Source organism: Cryptotermes secundus, unplaced genomic scaffold, assembly GCF_002891405.2.
Source record: "Cryptotermes secundus unplaced genomic scaffold, Csec_1.0 scaffold944, whole genome shotgun sequence".
NCBI lineage: Eukaryota > Metazoa > Arthropoda > Insecta > Blattodea > Kalotermitidae > Cryptotermes > Cryptotermes secundus.
The window spans coordinates 711,957-730,362 of record NW_019719375.1 but is presented as its reverse complement, the minus strand read 5'-3'; the positions used below and the strand labels follow the sequence as shown (position 1 = coordinate 730,362).

At 41.6% G+C, this 18,406-nt stretch overlaps 2 protein-coding genes and 1 long non-coding RNA gene across 11 annotated transcripts in view; 2 read left to right on the top strand and 1 right to left on the bottom strand.

The window, feature by feature from the left end:
* The window catches only part of LOC111865437 (organic cation transporter protein), a 60,498-nt gene extending 58,596 nt beyond the window's left edge, over window positions 1–1,902 (top strand). For both annotated transcript variants that reach the window (XM_023853488.2, XM_023853479.2), the window contains exon 11: window positions 1,217–1,902. In XM_023853488.2, coding sequence (XP_023709256.1) covers window positions 1,217–1,369 — 153 coding nt within the window. In that variant the 3' untranslated portion in view covers window positions 1,370–1,902. The remainder of the gene's footprint in view (window positions 1–1,216) is intronic.
* LOC117282411 overlaps window positions 1–18,406 on the bottom strand; it is a 136,049-nt gene that overhangs the window by 105,908 nt on the left and 11,735 nt on the right. The window contains exon 2 of the long non-coding RNA XR_004513146.1: window positions 15,268–15,412. This is a non-coding gene — a long non-coding RNA (uncharacterized LOC117282411). The remainder of the gene's footprint in view (window positions 1–15,267; window positions 15,413–18,406) is intronic.
* LOC111865419 (organic cation transporter protein) overlaps window positions 8,503–18,406 on the top strand; it is a 33,004-nt gene continuing 23,100 nt past the window's right edge. For 6 of the 8 annotated variants that reach the window (XM_033751881.1, XM_023853457.2, XM_023853450.2 and 3 more), the window contains exons 1-6: window positions 8,503–8,658; window positions 10,298–10,446; window positions 13,097–13,358; window positions 13,897–14,003; window positions 15,288–15,442; window positions 16,884–17,052. In XM_033751881.1, coding sequence (XP_033607772.1) covers window positions 10,304–10,446; window positions 13,097–13,358; window positions 13,897–14,003; window positions 15,288–15,442; window positions 16,884–17,052 — 836 coding nt within the window. In that variant the 5' untranslated portion in view covers window positions 8,503–8,658; window positions 10,298–10,303. The other 2 variants (XM_033751866.1, XM_033751879.1) reach the window with 2 other exon arrangements.

Genomic DNA, 18,406 nt, shown 5'->3' with positions numbered 1-18,406 from the left:
GAAGTACGGTGTGAGGGGCCAGAATGGATTTAGATATCTAAGGATATGGCCTAATAATGGTGTTCATGAACATAGTAACAAAACTTTGGGTGTGAAAACACAGGGAATTGCTTGACTAGGTGAATAACTGTCAGGTTTTTGAGGAAAACCCTGAATCACTGAGTAAGATATACATTAATTACATATACAAAGAGGAACTTAATAGCTGTAGAACTGAACAGTGGTAAATTAAAATGAATTCTGAGTAAAACTTAAAAAAAGCCTACTTTCCTCTTGGATAGGATTCTAATCCTGCAGATTAATTACTCTTATTATTGTTATCACCACAACATGGCGCATCCTCAGGTTGCAGATGGAAGAGACGGCCTCCAGATGTAGAGGGTAGTTGCAACTATATTGAATAAGCAGTGGTGGACAGCTGACATGGTGTGGTCCTCCAGCTTGGGGGATTGGCATGGGGCTAACAGCTCCTTGCCATAAAAAATAAGCTCGGTACAAAATGTCCCAGAGGCCCTCAGCCTTGGATGGATTCTTTGGATCTGGACCAGGATAGGGACCAATGGAGGGCTCTTGTGAACATGGTAATGAACCTTCGGGTTCCATAAGATGTTAGAGGTATCTGTGTAGCTGCATGACTGCAGCTTCTCAAGATGGGATCAGTACCATGAAGTTAGTTATTATTTTATTTTTGTGAAGAACATCTTGCTTAAATATCGATTCTGTCAAGATCAAGTTCAATGGGTACAGCATTTCATACAAAGTATGTGAGTATGTTTATGATTTATTTCAGACTCCTAGCCTCAGTGGTTCATTAGTTACTGCCATTGAACTGATAACTAAATACACATTTTGCATTGTCATTCTATTGTTATTTTACATTTTACAAACGAAAGTTTCATATATTTTTGAAGAACTAGTGTCATATATCATGTCATGTTCCTAAATTATGTGGCACTAGTGTTGCTGCCATCTCATAGGGTCTTGTCCACCATCTTGTTAGTACTTATTGTAGGAAATTACAAAATGCAACACTGGGATGGCCTCCAAGGACAAAGTGTTCGTAAGAAGCTTCTTGAAACTCAGTTGAGAAAGAGAAATAAGCTACAAAAGGAAGGTAAATGTTTGAATTGACTGTAGCTGCTGTGTGTATGATAGCAGCACTGAAAACCCAAATACTTGTGCCTCAAATAAACATCATGGCACTGTTTACTTTCAGGCTGAGATCTACAAGTCACTACCTTTCTTCCTATTTGGAGGCATGTCTGTTGCATCTGGACTGCTAGTACTTTTAATTCCCGAAACACTAAACCAAAAATTACCAGACACTGTGGAGGAAGCTGAGAACCTGGGCAGACGACAGCGCACATGATGCCACAAATGGGCATCTCAAGGCTTCAGGCCAGCTCTGTTCAGAGCATGAGTTCTGTGAGTTGTGGCACAATGACTGGACAACAGACTATAAGTACTTCAGTGCAAAGGACAGTGTCAGTTCAATGATTTGTGTGCAGTTTAGTGTGTACTGTTTGTACTTAGTATTAAGATTTTGTGGGTAGATCTGCATTTAGAAAGAGTGATAGAAATTAAGCTTTTTAGTGAGATATTTAAAGCTCATCATAGATATATTTTCTTATTTTTGTAGGCATATTCTGAAATTTCTCACAAACACAAGTGGAAAGCAGTGGAATTGGCATTCCTGTATTATAGCATCAAAATTACATCACATTATCTTTGACAGCATTTCAGAATTCATGATAATGAAAGTACAAGGATAGTCCACTGTTTGATATCAGTAAGGATGAGATGGACAGGCCACGGAGCCTGTGTGAAGATAATGAGTAGTGCAATATTTTTGATAAACCTAAAGCAAGTATAATTCAGAGATCTAGGAAGATAATAACAACAGTAATATGGACTGGACCACCTCTGTGGTCTAGTAGTCAGAGTTCCTGCCTACAGATCCAGAGGTCCGGGTTCGATTGCCAGCGCTACCAGATTTTCTGACAAGTAGTGGGTCAGGAATGGGGTTCACTCAGCCTTGTGAGGATAATTGAGGAGCTGTTTCAAGGAAATAGCGGCTCCGGTCTAGAAACCCAAGATTAACGGCCGTAGGGATCCACGTAACACCGTCTGTCTGCAAAAGTTGGCACTAACTTCGCCGACAAGAGGTGGTTGCTTGGTCAGTATAGTTTGCTTGCAGACTACAGGCCACGAATTTTTTTAATATGGATTGTAAAAAGTAAGATATGAGCTGTGAATTTAACTGGTTCAGGACATGAAATGGACATATTCTTCTCTTCCTTGAAAATTACTCAGGCCAGAAACTACCAATGAGGTGGTTTTCTTATCATTTTTATATGCATCTCTAATTGAGCACCTTGCTATTGAATACTAAAGTAACTATACAATTATCTTCCAGCTTTTTACTCTCAGGAACTTAATGTTGACCTTTTAACCCATGTTTTTAATTATTATACATATAAGAGTGCCTAAAATGTTCCAAATTGAAGAACTGCAATTTCTCACAAACCTTTTCTACATGTACAAGTATACCTAAATCTGTTGTTTAATAAATAAAATATTCCAATTTTCATCTGGTGATATTTCACAAGGGTAAAAGGAGCCAGTGCTGCCTGAAGGGGCAAACACATTTTGTAGTTGTGAAATTATGCTGATATGATATAAGTGATGAAACTGCAATTACCATGTCTCAGTGTTTGCTCTCTCTGATGGTATCCAACCTGTTCTTAGTGTTCCTAGTGTTTCTGTTGATGTCCTGTATTTTAATAAATTATGGTAATAGTTAAGTTTGTTACTTAAAGCAATTTGAAGACTGCCTCAAGCAGGTATCATCTATGCAGTCTGTGTAAACGGATGATGACAGTCTTTATAAAATGTGGCTGATGTTAGAGAGACTGCATCCAAATTGGCTGTATTGTGATAGAACCTGCAAATGTTTAATGAATAAAGTTTATACACAAAGTATTCAGTGTTTCATTAGTAATTAACCGCTAGTAACTTCACTTCGAGAATTATTCAGACTTTGATGATGTATTGTCCTTCCTGACTATCCTGAAATATTCCTTATTAGGTGGGTGGAGCAGTGACAGATGCTTTGGTCTGACTAATGATGAACTACAGACCACTAAAACTGGAGGAATATGAAAATAAATTTACATCTATGCTATTAAAATGAGCCAGGAAAGCTCAGTCAGCATAGTGATGGCACATAGGTTGGATGCCCAGGGTTTTATTCCTGGCATGGTCATGAGATTTTTCTCTTCATGCCCTGGACAATTTACTCTTGGGGGGGGGGGGAACCCAGAGCTGGTGTAGAAGGTCTTATAAGGAAAAAGTGTTTATATTTAGCAGAAGTGGAACCCTAGTTGTCCAGACCTTTGCCAGTCAGTTTTACAGAATTAATTACCCTGATTCTTTCTAATAAAAGATGGGGAAATAAAATAAATTCAGATATCTGTGTTCAAAGATACTTTAGGTTTTGAGATAGGAAATGGAGTTGTCTGACACAGTTATTAAGAGAAGTGGGTCTGAATGTGGTGGGAAAGCCAGAAGGAAAGAGACCACAGGGAAGACCAAGGCATAGGTGGGTGGACAATATTAGAATGGATCTTGGAGAGATAGGATGGGATGGTATAGATTGGATAGATCTGGCTCAGGATAGGGACCAGTGGAGGGTTCTTGTGAACATGGTAATGAACCTTCGGGTTCCATAAAATGCTGGGAAATTTTTGAGTAGCTGCAGAATTGGCAGCTCCTCCAGAAGGGCTCAGCTCCATGAGTAAGTAAGTAAGTGGGTATGATTGAGGCCAATCTATACCACACAAATGGAAAATACAACTTTGGTGAACAAAACTGTTACTTTGTTTATGTTTGTCATTAGCATTGAATGGTAGGGTGATTTGTGAACAATGAATTGGGAATGATGCGAAAGGAAGTGGTCATGGCCTAATGTGAGGCATTGTCCCAGCATCTGCGTAAATGGACAGGAAAACCACAAAAGAACCACAATGACAATAATCAACCTGGGTGAGATTTGAACTAGGAACCTTCAGATTACAAGCATTATTGCTCGAGCCAACTTGCTATGTGTACACCTGTGATAAATATCCTGCCACGTAGCTGATCTCCAGGTTGAGATTCGATCCTGGGACATCCTGCATAAAAAGTAGGAATTAAAGCCAGTTCTAGACTGGCGAGTCAGTAACAAGGAAGAACGGTGGCAGTATGTTTCTACAAGTTCTAATAACCACCTACCTGAATACAAAGTGTCATAAACAAAAAGACCTAAATGTTACTCTTCATTATCAGAACTTCAAATGTAACATAATTATGACCTTGGGGTTTGGGTTATAGCACCATGTAGTTTTTTCTGTGGTTACAAACATCTCGAAGGAATTTTTTGTCCCCATCTTTGTGGCACTAAATGAGCAAATGTCCAAAAGAGTGGGTCCTTTCGTAAAAGAGCCTTTCAACTGAATCCAGTTTTGTCTTTTCCAATCTCAGAACATGTACATCTCATGTGTACATTTCTATTTGTTTGGCTCCATGTCAGCTGCATTTTCACTGCTTATAGAGCTACTTCAAGAAACGTTAAATTTAAGACTTGCCAACTACAACTGGAGAAACTGAACTACTATGAAAGAATACAGTAAGCCTGATATTACAGTATACAAAATGAACTGAACCTCTTTCTCAACAGCAGACAAGCCATATTGCAATGCTGGAATGTTTTGTCTGTGTGTGTTAATGTTGGGCAAGATATTTGGAGTTATACCGGGGTCTATTAGGTTTGCTGGAATTCCGCATTGAAATATTACTGCCTGTTTCATTTAGCTAAATGCATGTGCTATATTTAAAACACCCGACAAATACACTGTTGGGAGAAATATCTGTTTGAGTAGTTTTAAAAATATGAATTTTGGCAACCTCTGCGAATTCTCTAGAGACAATGATGCATTACCGCTGAAACTATAAAGAGGAAACAATACGTCGGAGGTTCTAGGCCTTCCGCATTCTACGTTCAACTGGCCATTTCGTGATTTAAATGTATAGTCCAACCAGCTGTCTTCCCAAAACGTGTATTTCAGTTACGTACATTTCAGTATTACATTAATCATTAATGAAACACCTTGCCTCGAACATTACGTTCTGCCTAGCCAACTACCAATAAATATTAGTGGAACATGTCCCAGCGTTTGAGAAACACTGTCCTAAGACACACTAGTATTTACTGTGACAGTAATATGTAATTAGGGCCTCGCCATAGCTCAAGCGGTTAGTCGCTGGCTTCCCACCGTGGCGGTCCGGGTTCGATCTCGGGTCTGGTCAAGTGGGATTTGTGGTGGACAAAGTGGCGCTGGGGCAGGTTTTCTCCGAGTACTTCGGTTTCCCTTGCCAATCTTCATTCCACCAATTGCTCCACAATCACCCTCACCTCTCATCTGGGGCTAGTATAATAGGCCAGAAGTGGCCGCAGTACAAGGGACTTAGTCCCACCCCACTAGCAATAAAAGAAAAATACGTAATTATAGATTGAAACGAATAATCATGACGACTGTGAATAGATGTAACTATTTTCTTAGGATTACTTGGCTTCTGGGCCTTCGTCAGGCATTCCAAAGACAATACAGCGCTTCCAACTTCAATTGGAATTGTATACTGACATAGGTTGTACAGTGACCGAGGCCAGCTGTTTCTAAGGGATCTAACAAAGTAGGTGTCTCCCTCCTCATCTGAGGACAGAAACAGATCCAATTTCCAAAATGCAGTGTCATGTTCTATTGCTTTTTTTTTAATACCAGACGATGGACAAAGACCAAAACCCCAGTAATACCCAGTGTTATTATACGCAAACGTTAGAACCCTTTAGAATGTACTTCCAGTTTAAGGTTTAAAAAAAAAATAAAAGAGGAGTGGGACTACTAGTGGCTTCTGTTAGAAAGAGCTACTTTCGATTACTGGACGAACTACATCTGTCAACCAAATCTACAGGACCTAGGATCAAATTTTATCAATAGGACACAACAGGAAAATTATTTACAATAAAAATGAGGGACATGCCCACGAAGACAAACTAAGACAGAAGCGAATATCGAATATAAACCCATAAAATCGATTCAGGATAGTAATCATACTGCGAGCAATGAATCTATCATGCAAACCTTATACAAGCTGTTGCATCGTGATCCTTGAAATTTGTGTTTGACAACTTTCATATATTGTAACTAACCCCTTGAAATAGAGGCATTTTTTGAGAAGCTAATAGTTATCCAGCTGGTCAATAAATTCGCCACCTTTTATGCAATACGAAGGTTCAGTGGTGTGTTCACAAGAACCCACCACTGGAACTATTCAAAGAATTCTTCCAAGTTCGATAAGAAGTGTAATATTTCCTAACACCAAATGTAAGAAGAGGATTGAGGAGACTGTGGCCGTCTGGCCTCATAATCCGCAGATGACGAAGATGAAAGCCATCGCCATTCCTCTGCGGGGCCTTTCGGAGTATCATCAGTGGATGACTTCTCTACTCAAGACATCTACTTAGAACAAATTACTTATTACTCCATATTATCGAGAGTAGATTGTAAATATGCTATTAATTAAATAAAAAAAATATTTCATAATATTCTAATATGTTATTGTGCGGGTGTTTCAATTCGTGACCGACCACCTTACAAAATCCGGAGGCAATGGCTTGCAGGCTGTTGCAACCCTTATTCAGTAGATCTATATTGCACTTGCAAGCACCCTCCATTTCTGGAGATCCGCAAAATGGAGATGCGCCATGCAGTGGTGTCAAGGGATGGTACTTGGTATTCAGACTCACTGCGTTTTTGCACTTTGTCCAATATCCGGTATTCTAGAAACTAGAAAACACAGAGTTTCGGAAACTGGATTTGCTTTCAACCTCAGGTGAGTGGGAGACAGTTTGTTGGATTCCTTAAAAAGGGTTAGTGATTGAGGTTAGCTTTTCCTAAGGGACTCAACAGAGTAGGTGTGCCCTCTTACCTGATGACTGAAAAAGATCCAGTTCCCGAAACATTTTTTCACGAGTTTTTAGAATAATGGACGATGGACAAAGTCTAAAAACTCAGTAATTTTGAGTGTTACACACCATCGTCAGAACCCTTTAGAATCTACAGTACAATATGGGAAACCACACCACGAGTTGTATACATTTGTTTTTTTATTTAATTTGTAAAATACTCGGATAGAAAAAGTTAATGGGCTCGCTAATTTTGAAGTTTTCTATAATCGCGACTAATTAAAACTGCGCATTTCCCCTAAACACTAGTTACGTCAATGTCTGCAGAACTAGTGCTAATGTGATTACTGTCTCTCTCCTATAACCTGTTCCGATTTATAATACGCTCTGAGATAGTGAGTCTGTAGGCATTTGGCAGGGCACCAAGGGCTGGACGGAAACAACAGATCGTAAAACCTCTATCTACACAGTACAGTAGTTAATTAGTTATTAGAGAGGGTGGGTTTCCCCATGCACTTAGACCAGTATTGGTCCATTGTGCTTCCCTCTATGATATTCTACCAGTCTCTATACCCTACCAATATTGGTGCGTACCATCAGTCCCGACCGAGCCAGCGAGTTCGGCCTCTACTGGCTTGGCGGTATCTATAATGCTTCCCCCATCTATCAGAGGCGTTAGAGACTACTGTTGGGAGGGAAATGTCCTTGAATTTGGCTCAGTGACCTCCTTCGGAGATATGAGGTTCATTTACATGCCGTAAAGCTACGACACGGGACACACGGCTTAAAGTCCCTCCCGGAGGACTTGTTCCCTGAATTTTTCCGCCCTTAAAAATTCGACGACCTCCGCAGGGTTTGAACCCGCGTACCACGAGTCATGAGGTGGGAACGTTACCTCTAGACTACGGAGGCCGCCTACAGAGTACAGTAAAGTTCAGTAAAATGCGGACGTGCCCATCACAGTGGCCGCGTGGTCTAAGGTATGGACCGTCTTCGCCCGTTCGAACATTGGGGTCGTGGGTTCGAATCCCACTCGAGGCATGGATGTCTGTGTGTGTTCATTCTGTGTTTGTGCTGTCCTGTGTGCAGGTAGCTGCCTTGCGACGGGCTGATCCCCGGTCCAATGAATCCTACCGACTGTGTAAACGCTCAATAAACTGAAAAAGGTGCCAACCCCCAACAAAGGGCCATAGATAGATAGATAGATAGATAGATAAAGAGAGAGAGAGAATCTGCAGACGCAGCGTTCAAGCTAAGACCATACACGCCTCAGACCGCTTAATCACTGTAATCGGCTGATTACAGGTTTGAACTTTGTTTTGAATCGGGAAGAAAATTAGTCGAGCTATCTATGACCGAAGTTCACAGGAACCGAACTCCATGGCGACAGACTTATATAATCTTCACAATATGTCTCCCTCTTCATCTACAGTTCTATATGGCTTAACTGATAAAGAGTTCAGGGCCTGTAACAGTCCTATACGATGGAGTACCCAGGATTGAGAGAAGTCGCAGCGTTGCCTGATATCGGACGTCAAATATATTTATCTCAGCACACGACAGCTGATTCGCTCTGCATTTATCATTCTAACGGATGAAATTGGAGCTCAGAACTCTACAATAAATAAATCCAAGGAAACAAACAAAACGTGAATGTAAGTTCTAGTGTGAAGTGTATGTCTTTGGTGAATTACATTTACGAACAGAAGGGAACAACTCGAACCTGTTCTTACTCGAAGGGCGACAAGAGTGATATGTGCTCCAAAGAGTAAATATATTTTCTAAATATGTTCTTAGCTATTTTGCATACCTCTCTGTCTGTGATGTTCATTTACTACAAATTCAAATCTGTTCTTGCAAAGCTAATCACAATACAGTCATCTCAATATACAAAAATTATTTATCGGTGTATTTCGTTATATATTCGCTGCAACGAAAATCATTTCGCATAAAATTTATAGATCTGAGTAATGTGCGTACCTCATATGACGCGATTTTGTCTTTGTACGATGGGATTTATCGAAGAAAAATTAGACCTAAGATATTCGTCATCATCATCATCAGTAATCTGTCAAGATGACAGGTCCACAGTCTCTTTCAAAACAATTCCTCCACTTAATGCGATCTAGAGCTTTCTCCTTCAAATGACAGTATCCTCTTCTGTCCCCAAGGTCATCCAGCATCTTCTTACGTCTTCTTCCTCGTCTTCTTGTCACTTCTATCCGCCCATCTATCTTTCCTTCGATAGCTTCTTTTAGAAGGCAGTTTCTGCGTAAAACATGACCAATCCAATTAGCCTTCCGTTTTCTTATTTCATGTAGGATATTCCTCTGCTCACTGACTCTAACTACAGGATAAAAATGGTATATTAGATTTTTAGTCGTCAAACATTATTATGAAAGCACCGGCTAATACTGGCAATGCAAATAATGAAATAGGGTTACTATCAGAGTTTCATGTAAAGTATATTTGACCACTACTAACATAAATAAACGTTTCACTCAAATTTCTTTGTAAAAATATCAATACAAAATCTATCGAAATCCATTCAGCAAGTTTCCAAAATGAAACATTTGGATAGAATGATATAAACTTTCTATATTTTGCTTTTTTTTTTTTTACAATTTTTATGAAAAAGGAATAAGGAAATCAACACAATATTAAGGATAAAATTATAATTTTTTTAAAGTTTTCATCCAGTTAAAAGTTCTTATTAAAAAAAACACTACATACTCGTAGTTATTCTACGAATAAAATATATTACAACCTTAAGGCTACTGGTTAATAAAATACCGCTATATAAACTCGTATAAGAAATATCTGCAAAACAAAATAAATAGATAATAATTAATATGCAATTATTAAGCTAAAAAATCATGAATTCACCAATATCTTAAGGTTACAGTTATCTGTGGGTCCACGGGCAACAAGAACCACAAGGTGAAAGCCTGGATGTGATGTTATCTCTGAAATACCAAGCACCTTATCTACTCAGCTATCTTCATTTAAGAGACTGAATATTCGAATCCCAAGCAGACCATAAATATTCGTATTTGCGCATGCATTCTTTTGTATTCTTTAAGCTGGTTTAAGTGTTAGGAGGATGGATGTACGGATGACGACGATGGGCAGCTGGAGAATGAGATGGGCGGATGATGTAGCGCGCATAAAAATAATATATGTGAAACAATGTCACTGGCTTGATGGTCAAATACGCATATTTATTGACATAGTGATGAATATTGCGAAAACATTTAAATGATTTTGTTTCACTTTCTTTGCTTTTATCTCTAGAAAACAATGGACTTAGACGAAATTCTGGACGAAGTGGGTCACTTTGGCAAATTCCAAGCCATCAACTACTTGCTCGTAGGGTTTGCAATACTACTCTCTGCTGCGTTTTCGCTTAGTTACGTGTTCACCGCGGGAGATCTGGAATACAGGTAGTGTACCAATTTGAAAAGTGGATACCGGACTGTATGAACGTAAAACCTGTACATCATAATGACTTCATAAAACCGAATGTAAGCTGTTTAATTGCCGGTCACGGTAGCCGAACGGTCTAAGGCATGTACTGACTTCGCTCGCTTGGAAACCGGGATCGTGGATTCGAATCCCACTCAGGTCATGGATCTTTAGTTTGTGTGTGTGCGTTTTTCTGTGTTTGTGTACAGGTAGAGGCCTTGCGACGAGCTGATCACCCGCTCAAGGAGTCCTACCGAATGTGTAAGATCTAGAAAAACCGAAGTGAAAGGAGAAGTTCATGGAGGTAGGCCTAGGCCCACTGGGGCTGTAGTGCCAAGGGAGAAAGAAACTGTTTAATTAACTGTTCAATGCGCGTGAATAATCTACTTCAAGAGTACGGCCGAAAGTTCTAAATACCGTTCAGTTCAGTTCAAATATCTTTTTTATTTGTAAAATGCTGACTCAACAGCTAAAGGAGCCATTAACAACATCAAACCAACAGCTTCTCTTCTGTTGCAGAACCGTGTCATTGATTCTGAGTCGGTTCTGATCACTCCCCATCCTCAGAACCTATTCCTACAAGATCCAAACGAATGTTATCCTTCCACGTCTATCTCTGGCTTCTGAGCAGCTGCCTCTCTGATTACACACTTTACAGTTCACCGTTNCCTATATTTCCCTGTCCTACGAACAGACCTATCAGGCGATTTACAACCTATCAAATATTAAGTTCTCGCTTTGTAATACTGTCATCTGAAAATTTACGTCATTCTTGTAAGGTTTAAATATTGTCACGTGGATGGGTGACTATAGAAGGGTTTGGGATTGGATGATTGGATTTATTGACACATTATACACTCACAGCTTGGGACTATAGGCAATACAGCGCTGTCGCTGATTACACACTTTACAGTTCACCGTTACACACACACACACACTATGGTTCTCAGTCTTCACTAGTCGTATCCTGGCAACGGATTTATCACAGTCTCAATGTAACTTCTCATCACACATGAAGTCTTCACTTCACAGCCTAATTCCTTTCTTGCCATTATTCTGCAACAGTCCAAGCTCATCCCCCGGCAGCCTGGCGTCTGAAGCTCGACTCTCTTCTTGACTGTTACTGTTCTCTACTGTTCTATGCTGACAAACACTTCTTTATAATAACTTTGAATGGCCTCCACGGAAAGCACCATCTTCTATTGTCCGGTATTGTTTTCAGTATGCATAACGCACCATTGCATAACAACGGTCGCGATTCGGACCGCATAGAAAACATTGATCCTCTTGTTAAGGAGGTATGTTGACTAGTCCGTTGCCTACCAATGGGCGTCCTATTGTCGCGCGTGCACGCTTGCGCGGGAATGTGTTTACCGAGTCCTTACCTAGCAATGGGTCTATACGTTACCATAGTGTCTTAACCCACGCTGTTTTCAAACAGCTGTTTGTGTTCTACAACGGATATTTAAGATGTAACGTCCGAGGGTGTGTTACACTAGTTTCTTATTGTTTCAACAAAGACATCCAACAGAACAAGGCGTAAAGCACAATTTCTCTCTTTCTCCACATAACAGCTAGAGGGATTGAGGCATCTGTCCCGGGGCGTATTACTGTTCAGTTTCAGCAAAGAAGAAACCAGAACTCAGTTTTCGCATCTCGGCTTTCCCCTCGTCACCGTATGTTTCCTTTAGCTGTTGCCCCATCTTGCAGGAAATCAGGACGGAGCACGCCCTTTTGTCCCACAATACCTTCGAAGAGCAACTTCCCAGCAGACTGCTTGAAATGTCTTGTCCATCCGCTATTTAGCCCGAACATTGCGCTTAGCGATTTCCATTTCGGTGGACCAATGAAGAAGCACTTTTAAGAAGAACAGCTTATGTATGTATACTCGTAACTTGATGTTTCTGAAGCATGTTCCTCCCTCAATGGTTGACATCACATTAGTAGCAGCGATAGTGGTGGTGGTGGTGGTAATAATAATAATAATAATAATAATAATAATAATAATAATAATAACAACAACAACAACAACTTGGTTAAAACATTAGGTTCCAAATTCATAGAATGCTTTAGTTTTAAAACGAAATATTAAAATGTCTTAATACCAAAATCTGTGCTTAGAAAACTGAAAGGCTGAAGTCATTTTGACCTTGAAGATGGAGTTGGACCACTGGTGGTCCATGAACCATAAGTTTGGGAAACTGTGTGGTGTGCAGTAAGAAGACGTGGAATCACGGGAGTCAAGTAAAGCATCTATCATGTAAATCGAGATACAATGAAAACTAAAAGTTGAAAATTAAGTCTGCAACAGTAAGAAAAATTGTTATCGGATTTAAGTCTCTTACGGCGGTGACCATGAATGATATGTAGTTTTGAGAGAGCCCGACGTTTCGGGAGAACATATTTCCTCCATCTTCAGGGTCAAAGAATAAGTCAAAGCAAGAAATGAACGCGGTGTTACGACCCAGAAGACCGTATCCTTCATCACAAATCTTGCTAATTCAGAGGTATACTTCATCAATTTCCCAAGATACAAATTATCTCGACTTACACCCACCAAAGTAGCTTAGAGTACCCGAAGAGAAAGACGTGTCACAGCCGTCAGGTTAACTGCGTATCTCAGTGCAGGTGCCGGATTCCTGAGTGCGAGGGAGAGGAAGATTTGTTCCGGCCAGATTGGCTTCAGAATGCCGTACCTTTTGAGGAAAGTGACTACCAGGCGCGGCCCGTTCGCTGCCTGCGGTTCGCTCCGCGGAACATATCTACGTTCCTTGCCGAAATATACACGTACAACGATTCAGCCTGCCCGTCGGGAATGTTCGACCGAAACAATGAAATTCAATGTCAGAGCTGGCTGTACAACGGAGAAGAAATTACAATTGTTAATGAGGTAAGTCTACTTCATTCTCGACTTCCTCTGTGATCTAGTGGTCAGCGTTCCTGGCTACAGATCCAGAGGTCCCGGGTTCGATTACCGGCGCTACCAGAATTTTTTTCTGAGAAGTAGTGTGTCTGGAACGGGGTCCACTCAGCCTCGTGAGGAAAACTGAGGAGCTCTTTCAAAGAAATAGCGGCTCCGGTCTAGAAAACCGAAATTAACGGCCGTGAGGATTCGTTGCGCTGACCACGCGATACCCTCTATCCGCAAACGTTGGCACTAACTTCGCCGACAAGCGGCGGTCGCTCGGTCGATATAGTTCGCTTGCGGACTAAAATCACGGAATTTTTATTTCGTTTCTACTTCATTCTCTATTGCCAAAAATTGCGACATAATGTTTAGAACTCCAAGTTCCAATGTGGGCAGGGAGACAAATCAGGAATTTTAGACGCCGTTCCCACGGGAACGCAATTTACAGCGTAAATTCGAGTATGTAAAAGGCTACCACTTTGTGAACTGTTTACCTGTGACGTATGCTGTTTCCTTTCAGTGGAACATAACGTGCGACGAAAACGAGTGGAAACTGACATTGGTGGGAACTGTTAATAACGTTGGCCAGTTCATAGGTTTCCCGCTAGCAGGACTAGTTTCCGACAGGTGAGTTGATAGTTCAACATTAACTTAACTCGGTTACCGCTTACCCCGAGTCCAGCGTGTAGTCGAACGTCCGGGAGTTCCGGTCGTTGTTTATGTACAAAATGTACCTACAACCGTTCACTAGAATTAAGGTTACTGTAAAGTATGTTAATTGCCGGTCACGGTAGCCGAGCGGTCTAAGGCATCTACTGTCTTCGCTCGCTTGGAAACAGGGATCGTGGTTTCGAATCCCTCTCAGGGCATGGATGTTTAGTTTGTGTGTATACGTTTTTCTGTGTTTGTGTACAGGTAGAGGCCTTGCGACGAGCTGATCACCCGCCCAAGGAGTCCTACCGAATGTGTAAGGTCTAGAAAAACCGAAGTGAACGGAGAAGTTCATGGAGGTAGGCCTAGGCCCACTGGGGCTGTAGTGCCAAGGGGAAAAAAAGTATGTCAATTAAGAACAATGAATTTTGTTCACTGGCTCTACAGCTCCCTTGGCTCCTGGCATCTGATTTTCAGTTCAATGATCATTGTACAGACGGCAGGACTCCTTGTACGAATGATCAACTCTTCGCAAAGTCTCTACCTAAACACAGAACAACACAAACGCAGAATAAACAACAGAATGTTATAACTAGAAATTATCAGTAGAAATGCACTTGCTTTGTCGTCCTCAAGGCGGTTACGGGTCACCTCATTATTTCGACATGATTCCAGATAAATTTATTCGGTTATTGCTATCTGCGAACTTAGGTTAACTATCATCAAAAATGTTACGTTCCCGTACCGGTTATAATATAACTTATGAAACATCGAGAGATTACAGTTGAAGTACCACACAAGAATGGACATCACTAATTTCGTGTTTGTGGGGCTTTGTAACCGTACAAGCAAAACCGGAAATGAAAACGATAAAGGAAAGATACGATTTTTCAACGGTCTCTTCAAAAACTTCGAATATCTACAACACGATGCCCAAAAATTGTGCGAAATACCTATTCTCAACAGTCGACCGGCGAGAGAAAGAAGAAACGAACATGTAAAAACCCAAATCTTCACAAAAGACAGAACATATACCCTCTCAAAGTGTCTAACAGTGACAAATTGGTAAAAACATCAAACAGCATGAAGAGAAAAGAAATCTTAAAACTCCCAACACCCACATACGTCTAAAAGCGACAGAAAGGTCCCAAACGTTTAACAAAATCAAGAGTGCAAAAATTCGTGAGACCTCAAAAGAGAACTGCGGCGTGGAAATGGTTAAAAATGAATCTTGGCTTACCTGAGTCTTCCTCCGTACAGGGTAGGCCGACGGACGACATTGGTGACTGCTACGGTAGGCGCAGGCGTCATGGGGCTGGTCCGTTCCATGGCTTGGAGCTACGAAGCATTCCTTGTCTTCGAATTTCTGGACCCAGTGTTTGCTTCTGGAATATACACAGCAGGGTTTGTTCTCAGTAAGGTTCTCATTCACCTCTGTTACCAATGTTTGGTACCAAAATTTCCCCACACTCACAGAACACTGGTTGACAGAGTAAGAGTAAAGTTGTCCCTGGGCTTCAGTAATTCAGCACCACGCCGTGAAGGCATATGTGGAGTGAAAGTATAGCTCTACCATTCTTGAACTCAGCATTAGATGGAGTTGAGTGGTCAGTTTCATGCCCCTGTCACTTTACCCCAGGGGAAAGAGTCCCCGGTACCCATTTCACAGGACGCTGTGGTGAAGAGAAAAACTTGCCCCTGCCAGGAACCTGACCGTCCAGCCGTCGCTGAACTCACTGAGTTAACGCGGCTGTATTATNGTGGATTTTTTTCAATTTACCTAATCCCTCCAGCCGCACTATGGCCCTGGGGTCGACTCAGCCTCTAACAGAAATGAACACCAGGAATAGTCTTGGAATGTTATTAGGGGTAAAGGGTGGCTGTTGCGTAAGGCTGACAATCTTGCGGCCATCAGAGAGCCGATTGTCTAGAAAATGTGGGAACCTCAACATCTCACATCCCTATGGGCCTCCACGGCCTATTACAGGGATACTTTTACTTTTTTACATTTATTATTATTATGGCCCTGGGGTCGACTCAGCCTCTAACAGAAATGAACACCAGGAATAGTCTTGGAATGTTATTAGGGGTAAAGGGTGGCCGTTGCGTAAGGCTGACAATCTTGCGGCCATCAGAGAGCCGATTGTCTAGAAAATGTGGGAACCTCAACATCTCACATCCCTATGGGCCTCCACGGCCTATTACAGGGATACTTTTACTTTTTTACATTTATTATTATTATTGTTGTTGTTTAATGTGTTTTTCCTCCAGTGCTTACATTTAATTTGTCTCTGACTTTATGTTGTGTTTGTCCATAATGTAATTACTTGTATCTGCACTGTGCTGTGTCTCTTATTGGTCTTGTTGCTGTTGACTCGGCATATAAATAATAAAGAATTGAATTGAATTATTATAGATGGGGGTACGCGGTAGCGTAGTTTGCTAAGGCACTATGTTACAAGACGGAATGTCGCGGGTTCGATTCCCGATGCCATTGGGTATTTCAATTAACGTAATCCTTCCACCCGCACTACGGCCCTGGGGTCGACTGTCCATAATGCGGCTGGAAGGATTAGGTCAATTAAAAAAATCCAATGACCTCATCGGGAATCGAACCCGCGACCTTTCGGCTTGTAGCATAGTGCCTCAAGCAACTACGCTACCCTGCGCCCCGTAACACTACTAGTACTAATACTATTACTGTTAGGTCTACCGCAACTACCACTAAACAGTAACACAAATTCATCTCTTTGTATTTCAACATTTGAACAGTTAATGTAACCATTGCTTCAGACATGTCGAACCTATGTCCTTTTTCTTCGGAGGTTTATTTTATCAAGCGTTATTTATTTTTAGGTATGGAGCTAGTTGGGCCCCGTGCTCGAGTTCTGGGCGGTACGCTAATATCCTTCTTCTACTGTTTCGGCGAGGCAGTGCTTGGAGGTATAGCCTCGTGGCTACAGAATTGGAGGCATCTTCTTCGAGTCCTCTACGCGCCAGCCTTGCTTTGCATCACATACCATTGGTAGGGTCTATGCAACATATTCCGCAAAGGGAATAATCAGTTCCACTTAGACCTACTTGCACTCAGTATATCAAGTGAACGCATAATGAGAGTTCATGTTATGTCTCATGTCTCACATGTCGTAATGGTTTTAAATTAAATTGGTATTGGATGTTGGAACTATAACAACTCCACTAGCGATATTCGCTTAACTTGCTGCTGGAGGGAAAAGCAGAGAGGCCAAGCAGAAGGTCTGTTCAATTCTTCGTGTCTCCGTCCTGATGCCACATCGCACAGCGATATGACTCTTTCCAGAACTCGGCAGCAGCAGCCTATCTGCGCATGTGTGACAGATGTACCCGTCTGCACGGTAAGGGTAAAAAGGTAAAAATTTCCCTGTGCTTAACTAATTAAGCACTACGCTTTGAAGGCATATGGGGGAGTAGATGTAGAGATATATATTTGCTTGAACTCGGCACCAGTTGGAGGTGAGTGATTAGCTTCACGCCCCGGCTGCTTTAACCCCCGGGGGAAGAGCCCCCGTTAGTCATTGGATAGGAGACTTGGTGGGCCTCAGAGCCGGTCTTGACGACGTGGAGAAGAGAAAATTCTTGAACTTAGAGTGACTCGAACTCGGACCCCTCGGTCGTCTAGCCCGTAGTCAGTCGCTATACCCACTACGCTATCCCGGCTCCCTACCAGTCTGCACGGTACAAATATAAAATTGTAGAATTAATTCTATTTTGATATTATCGGTCTGCTATAAGGAAGGTTTGCCGGTCACGGTAGCCGAGCGGTCTAAGGCATGCACTGTCTTCGCTCGCTCGGAAGCCGGGGTCGTGGGTTCGAATCCCACTCAAGGCATGGATGTTTGTGTGCGTTTTTCTGTGTTTGTGTACACGTAGAGGCCTTGCGACAAGCTGATCGCCCGCCAAAGGAGTCCTACCGTATGTCTAACAAGGGAATGGTCCGATCCGACATGTCGAAACCTGCCCTGATTTTTTTCACTGCAAGAGTACACACAACAAAATCCAAAATAACAAAACAAAAACAAAAAAACTGCTAATACGCACTACAAGTATTTTTTAAAAATTGCCGAAGTTACTCATTTTTTGTGTACGCGGAACCGCTTGTACCAGAGGTTTGTACAGCCCCAGCTGTGTACTTGTCAGATTACGATGCATTTGTGCCGTGTTATCTGTCTACCGATGCACCGGAAGCCTAGGCTGTGAGTCAGCCTATTGCGTGTTGCGTACTGCTCTGCTCTGCTAGGGGTGGACATTTCTCCAGGGGTCTGGCAGGCTATAATATTGGCCATGTTCAGCAATTTTTAAAAAATACTTGCAGTGAGTATTAGTAGCTAAAATTTTGACAG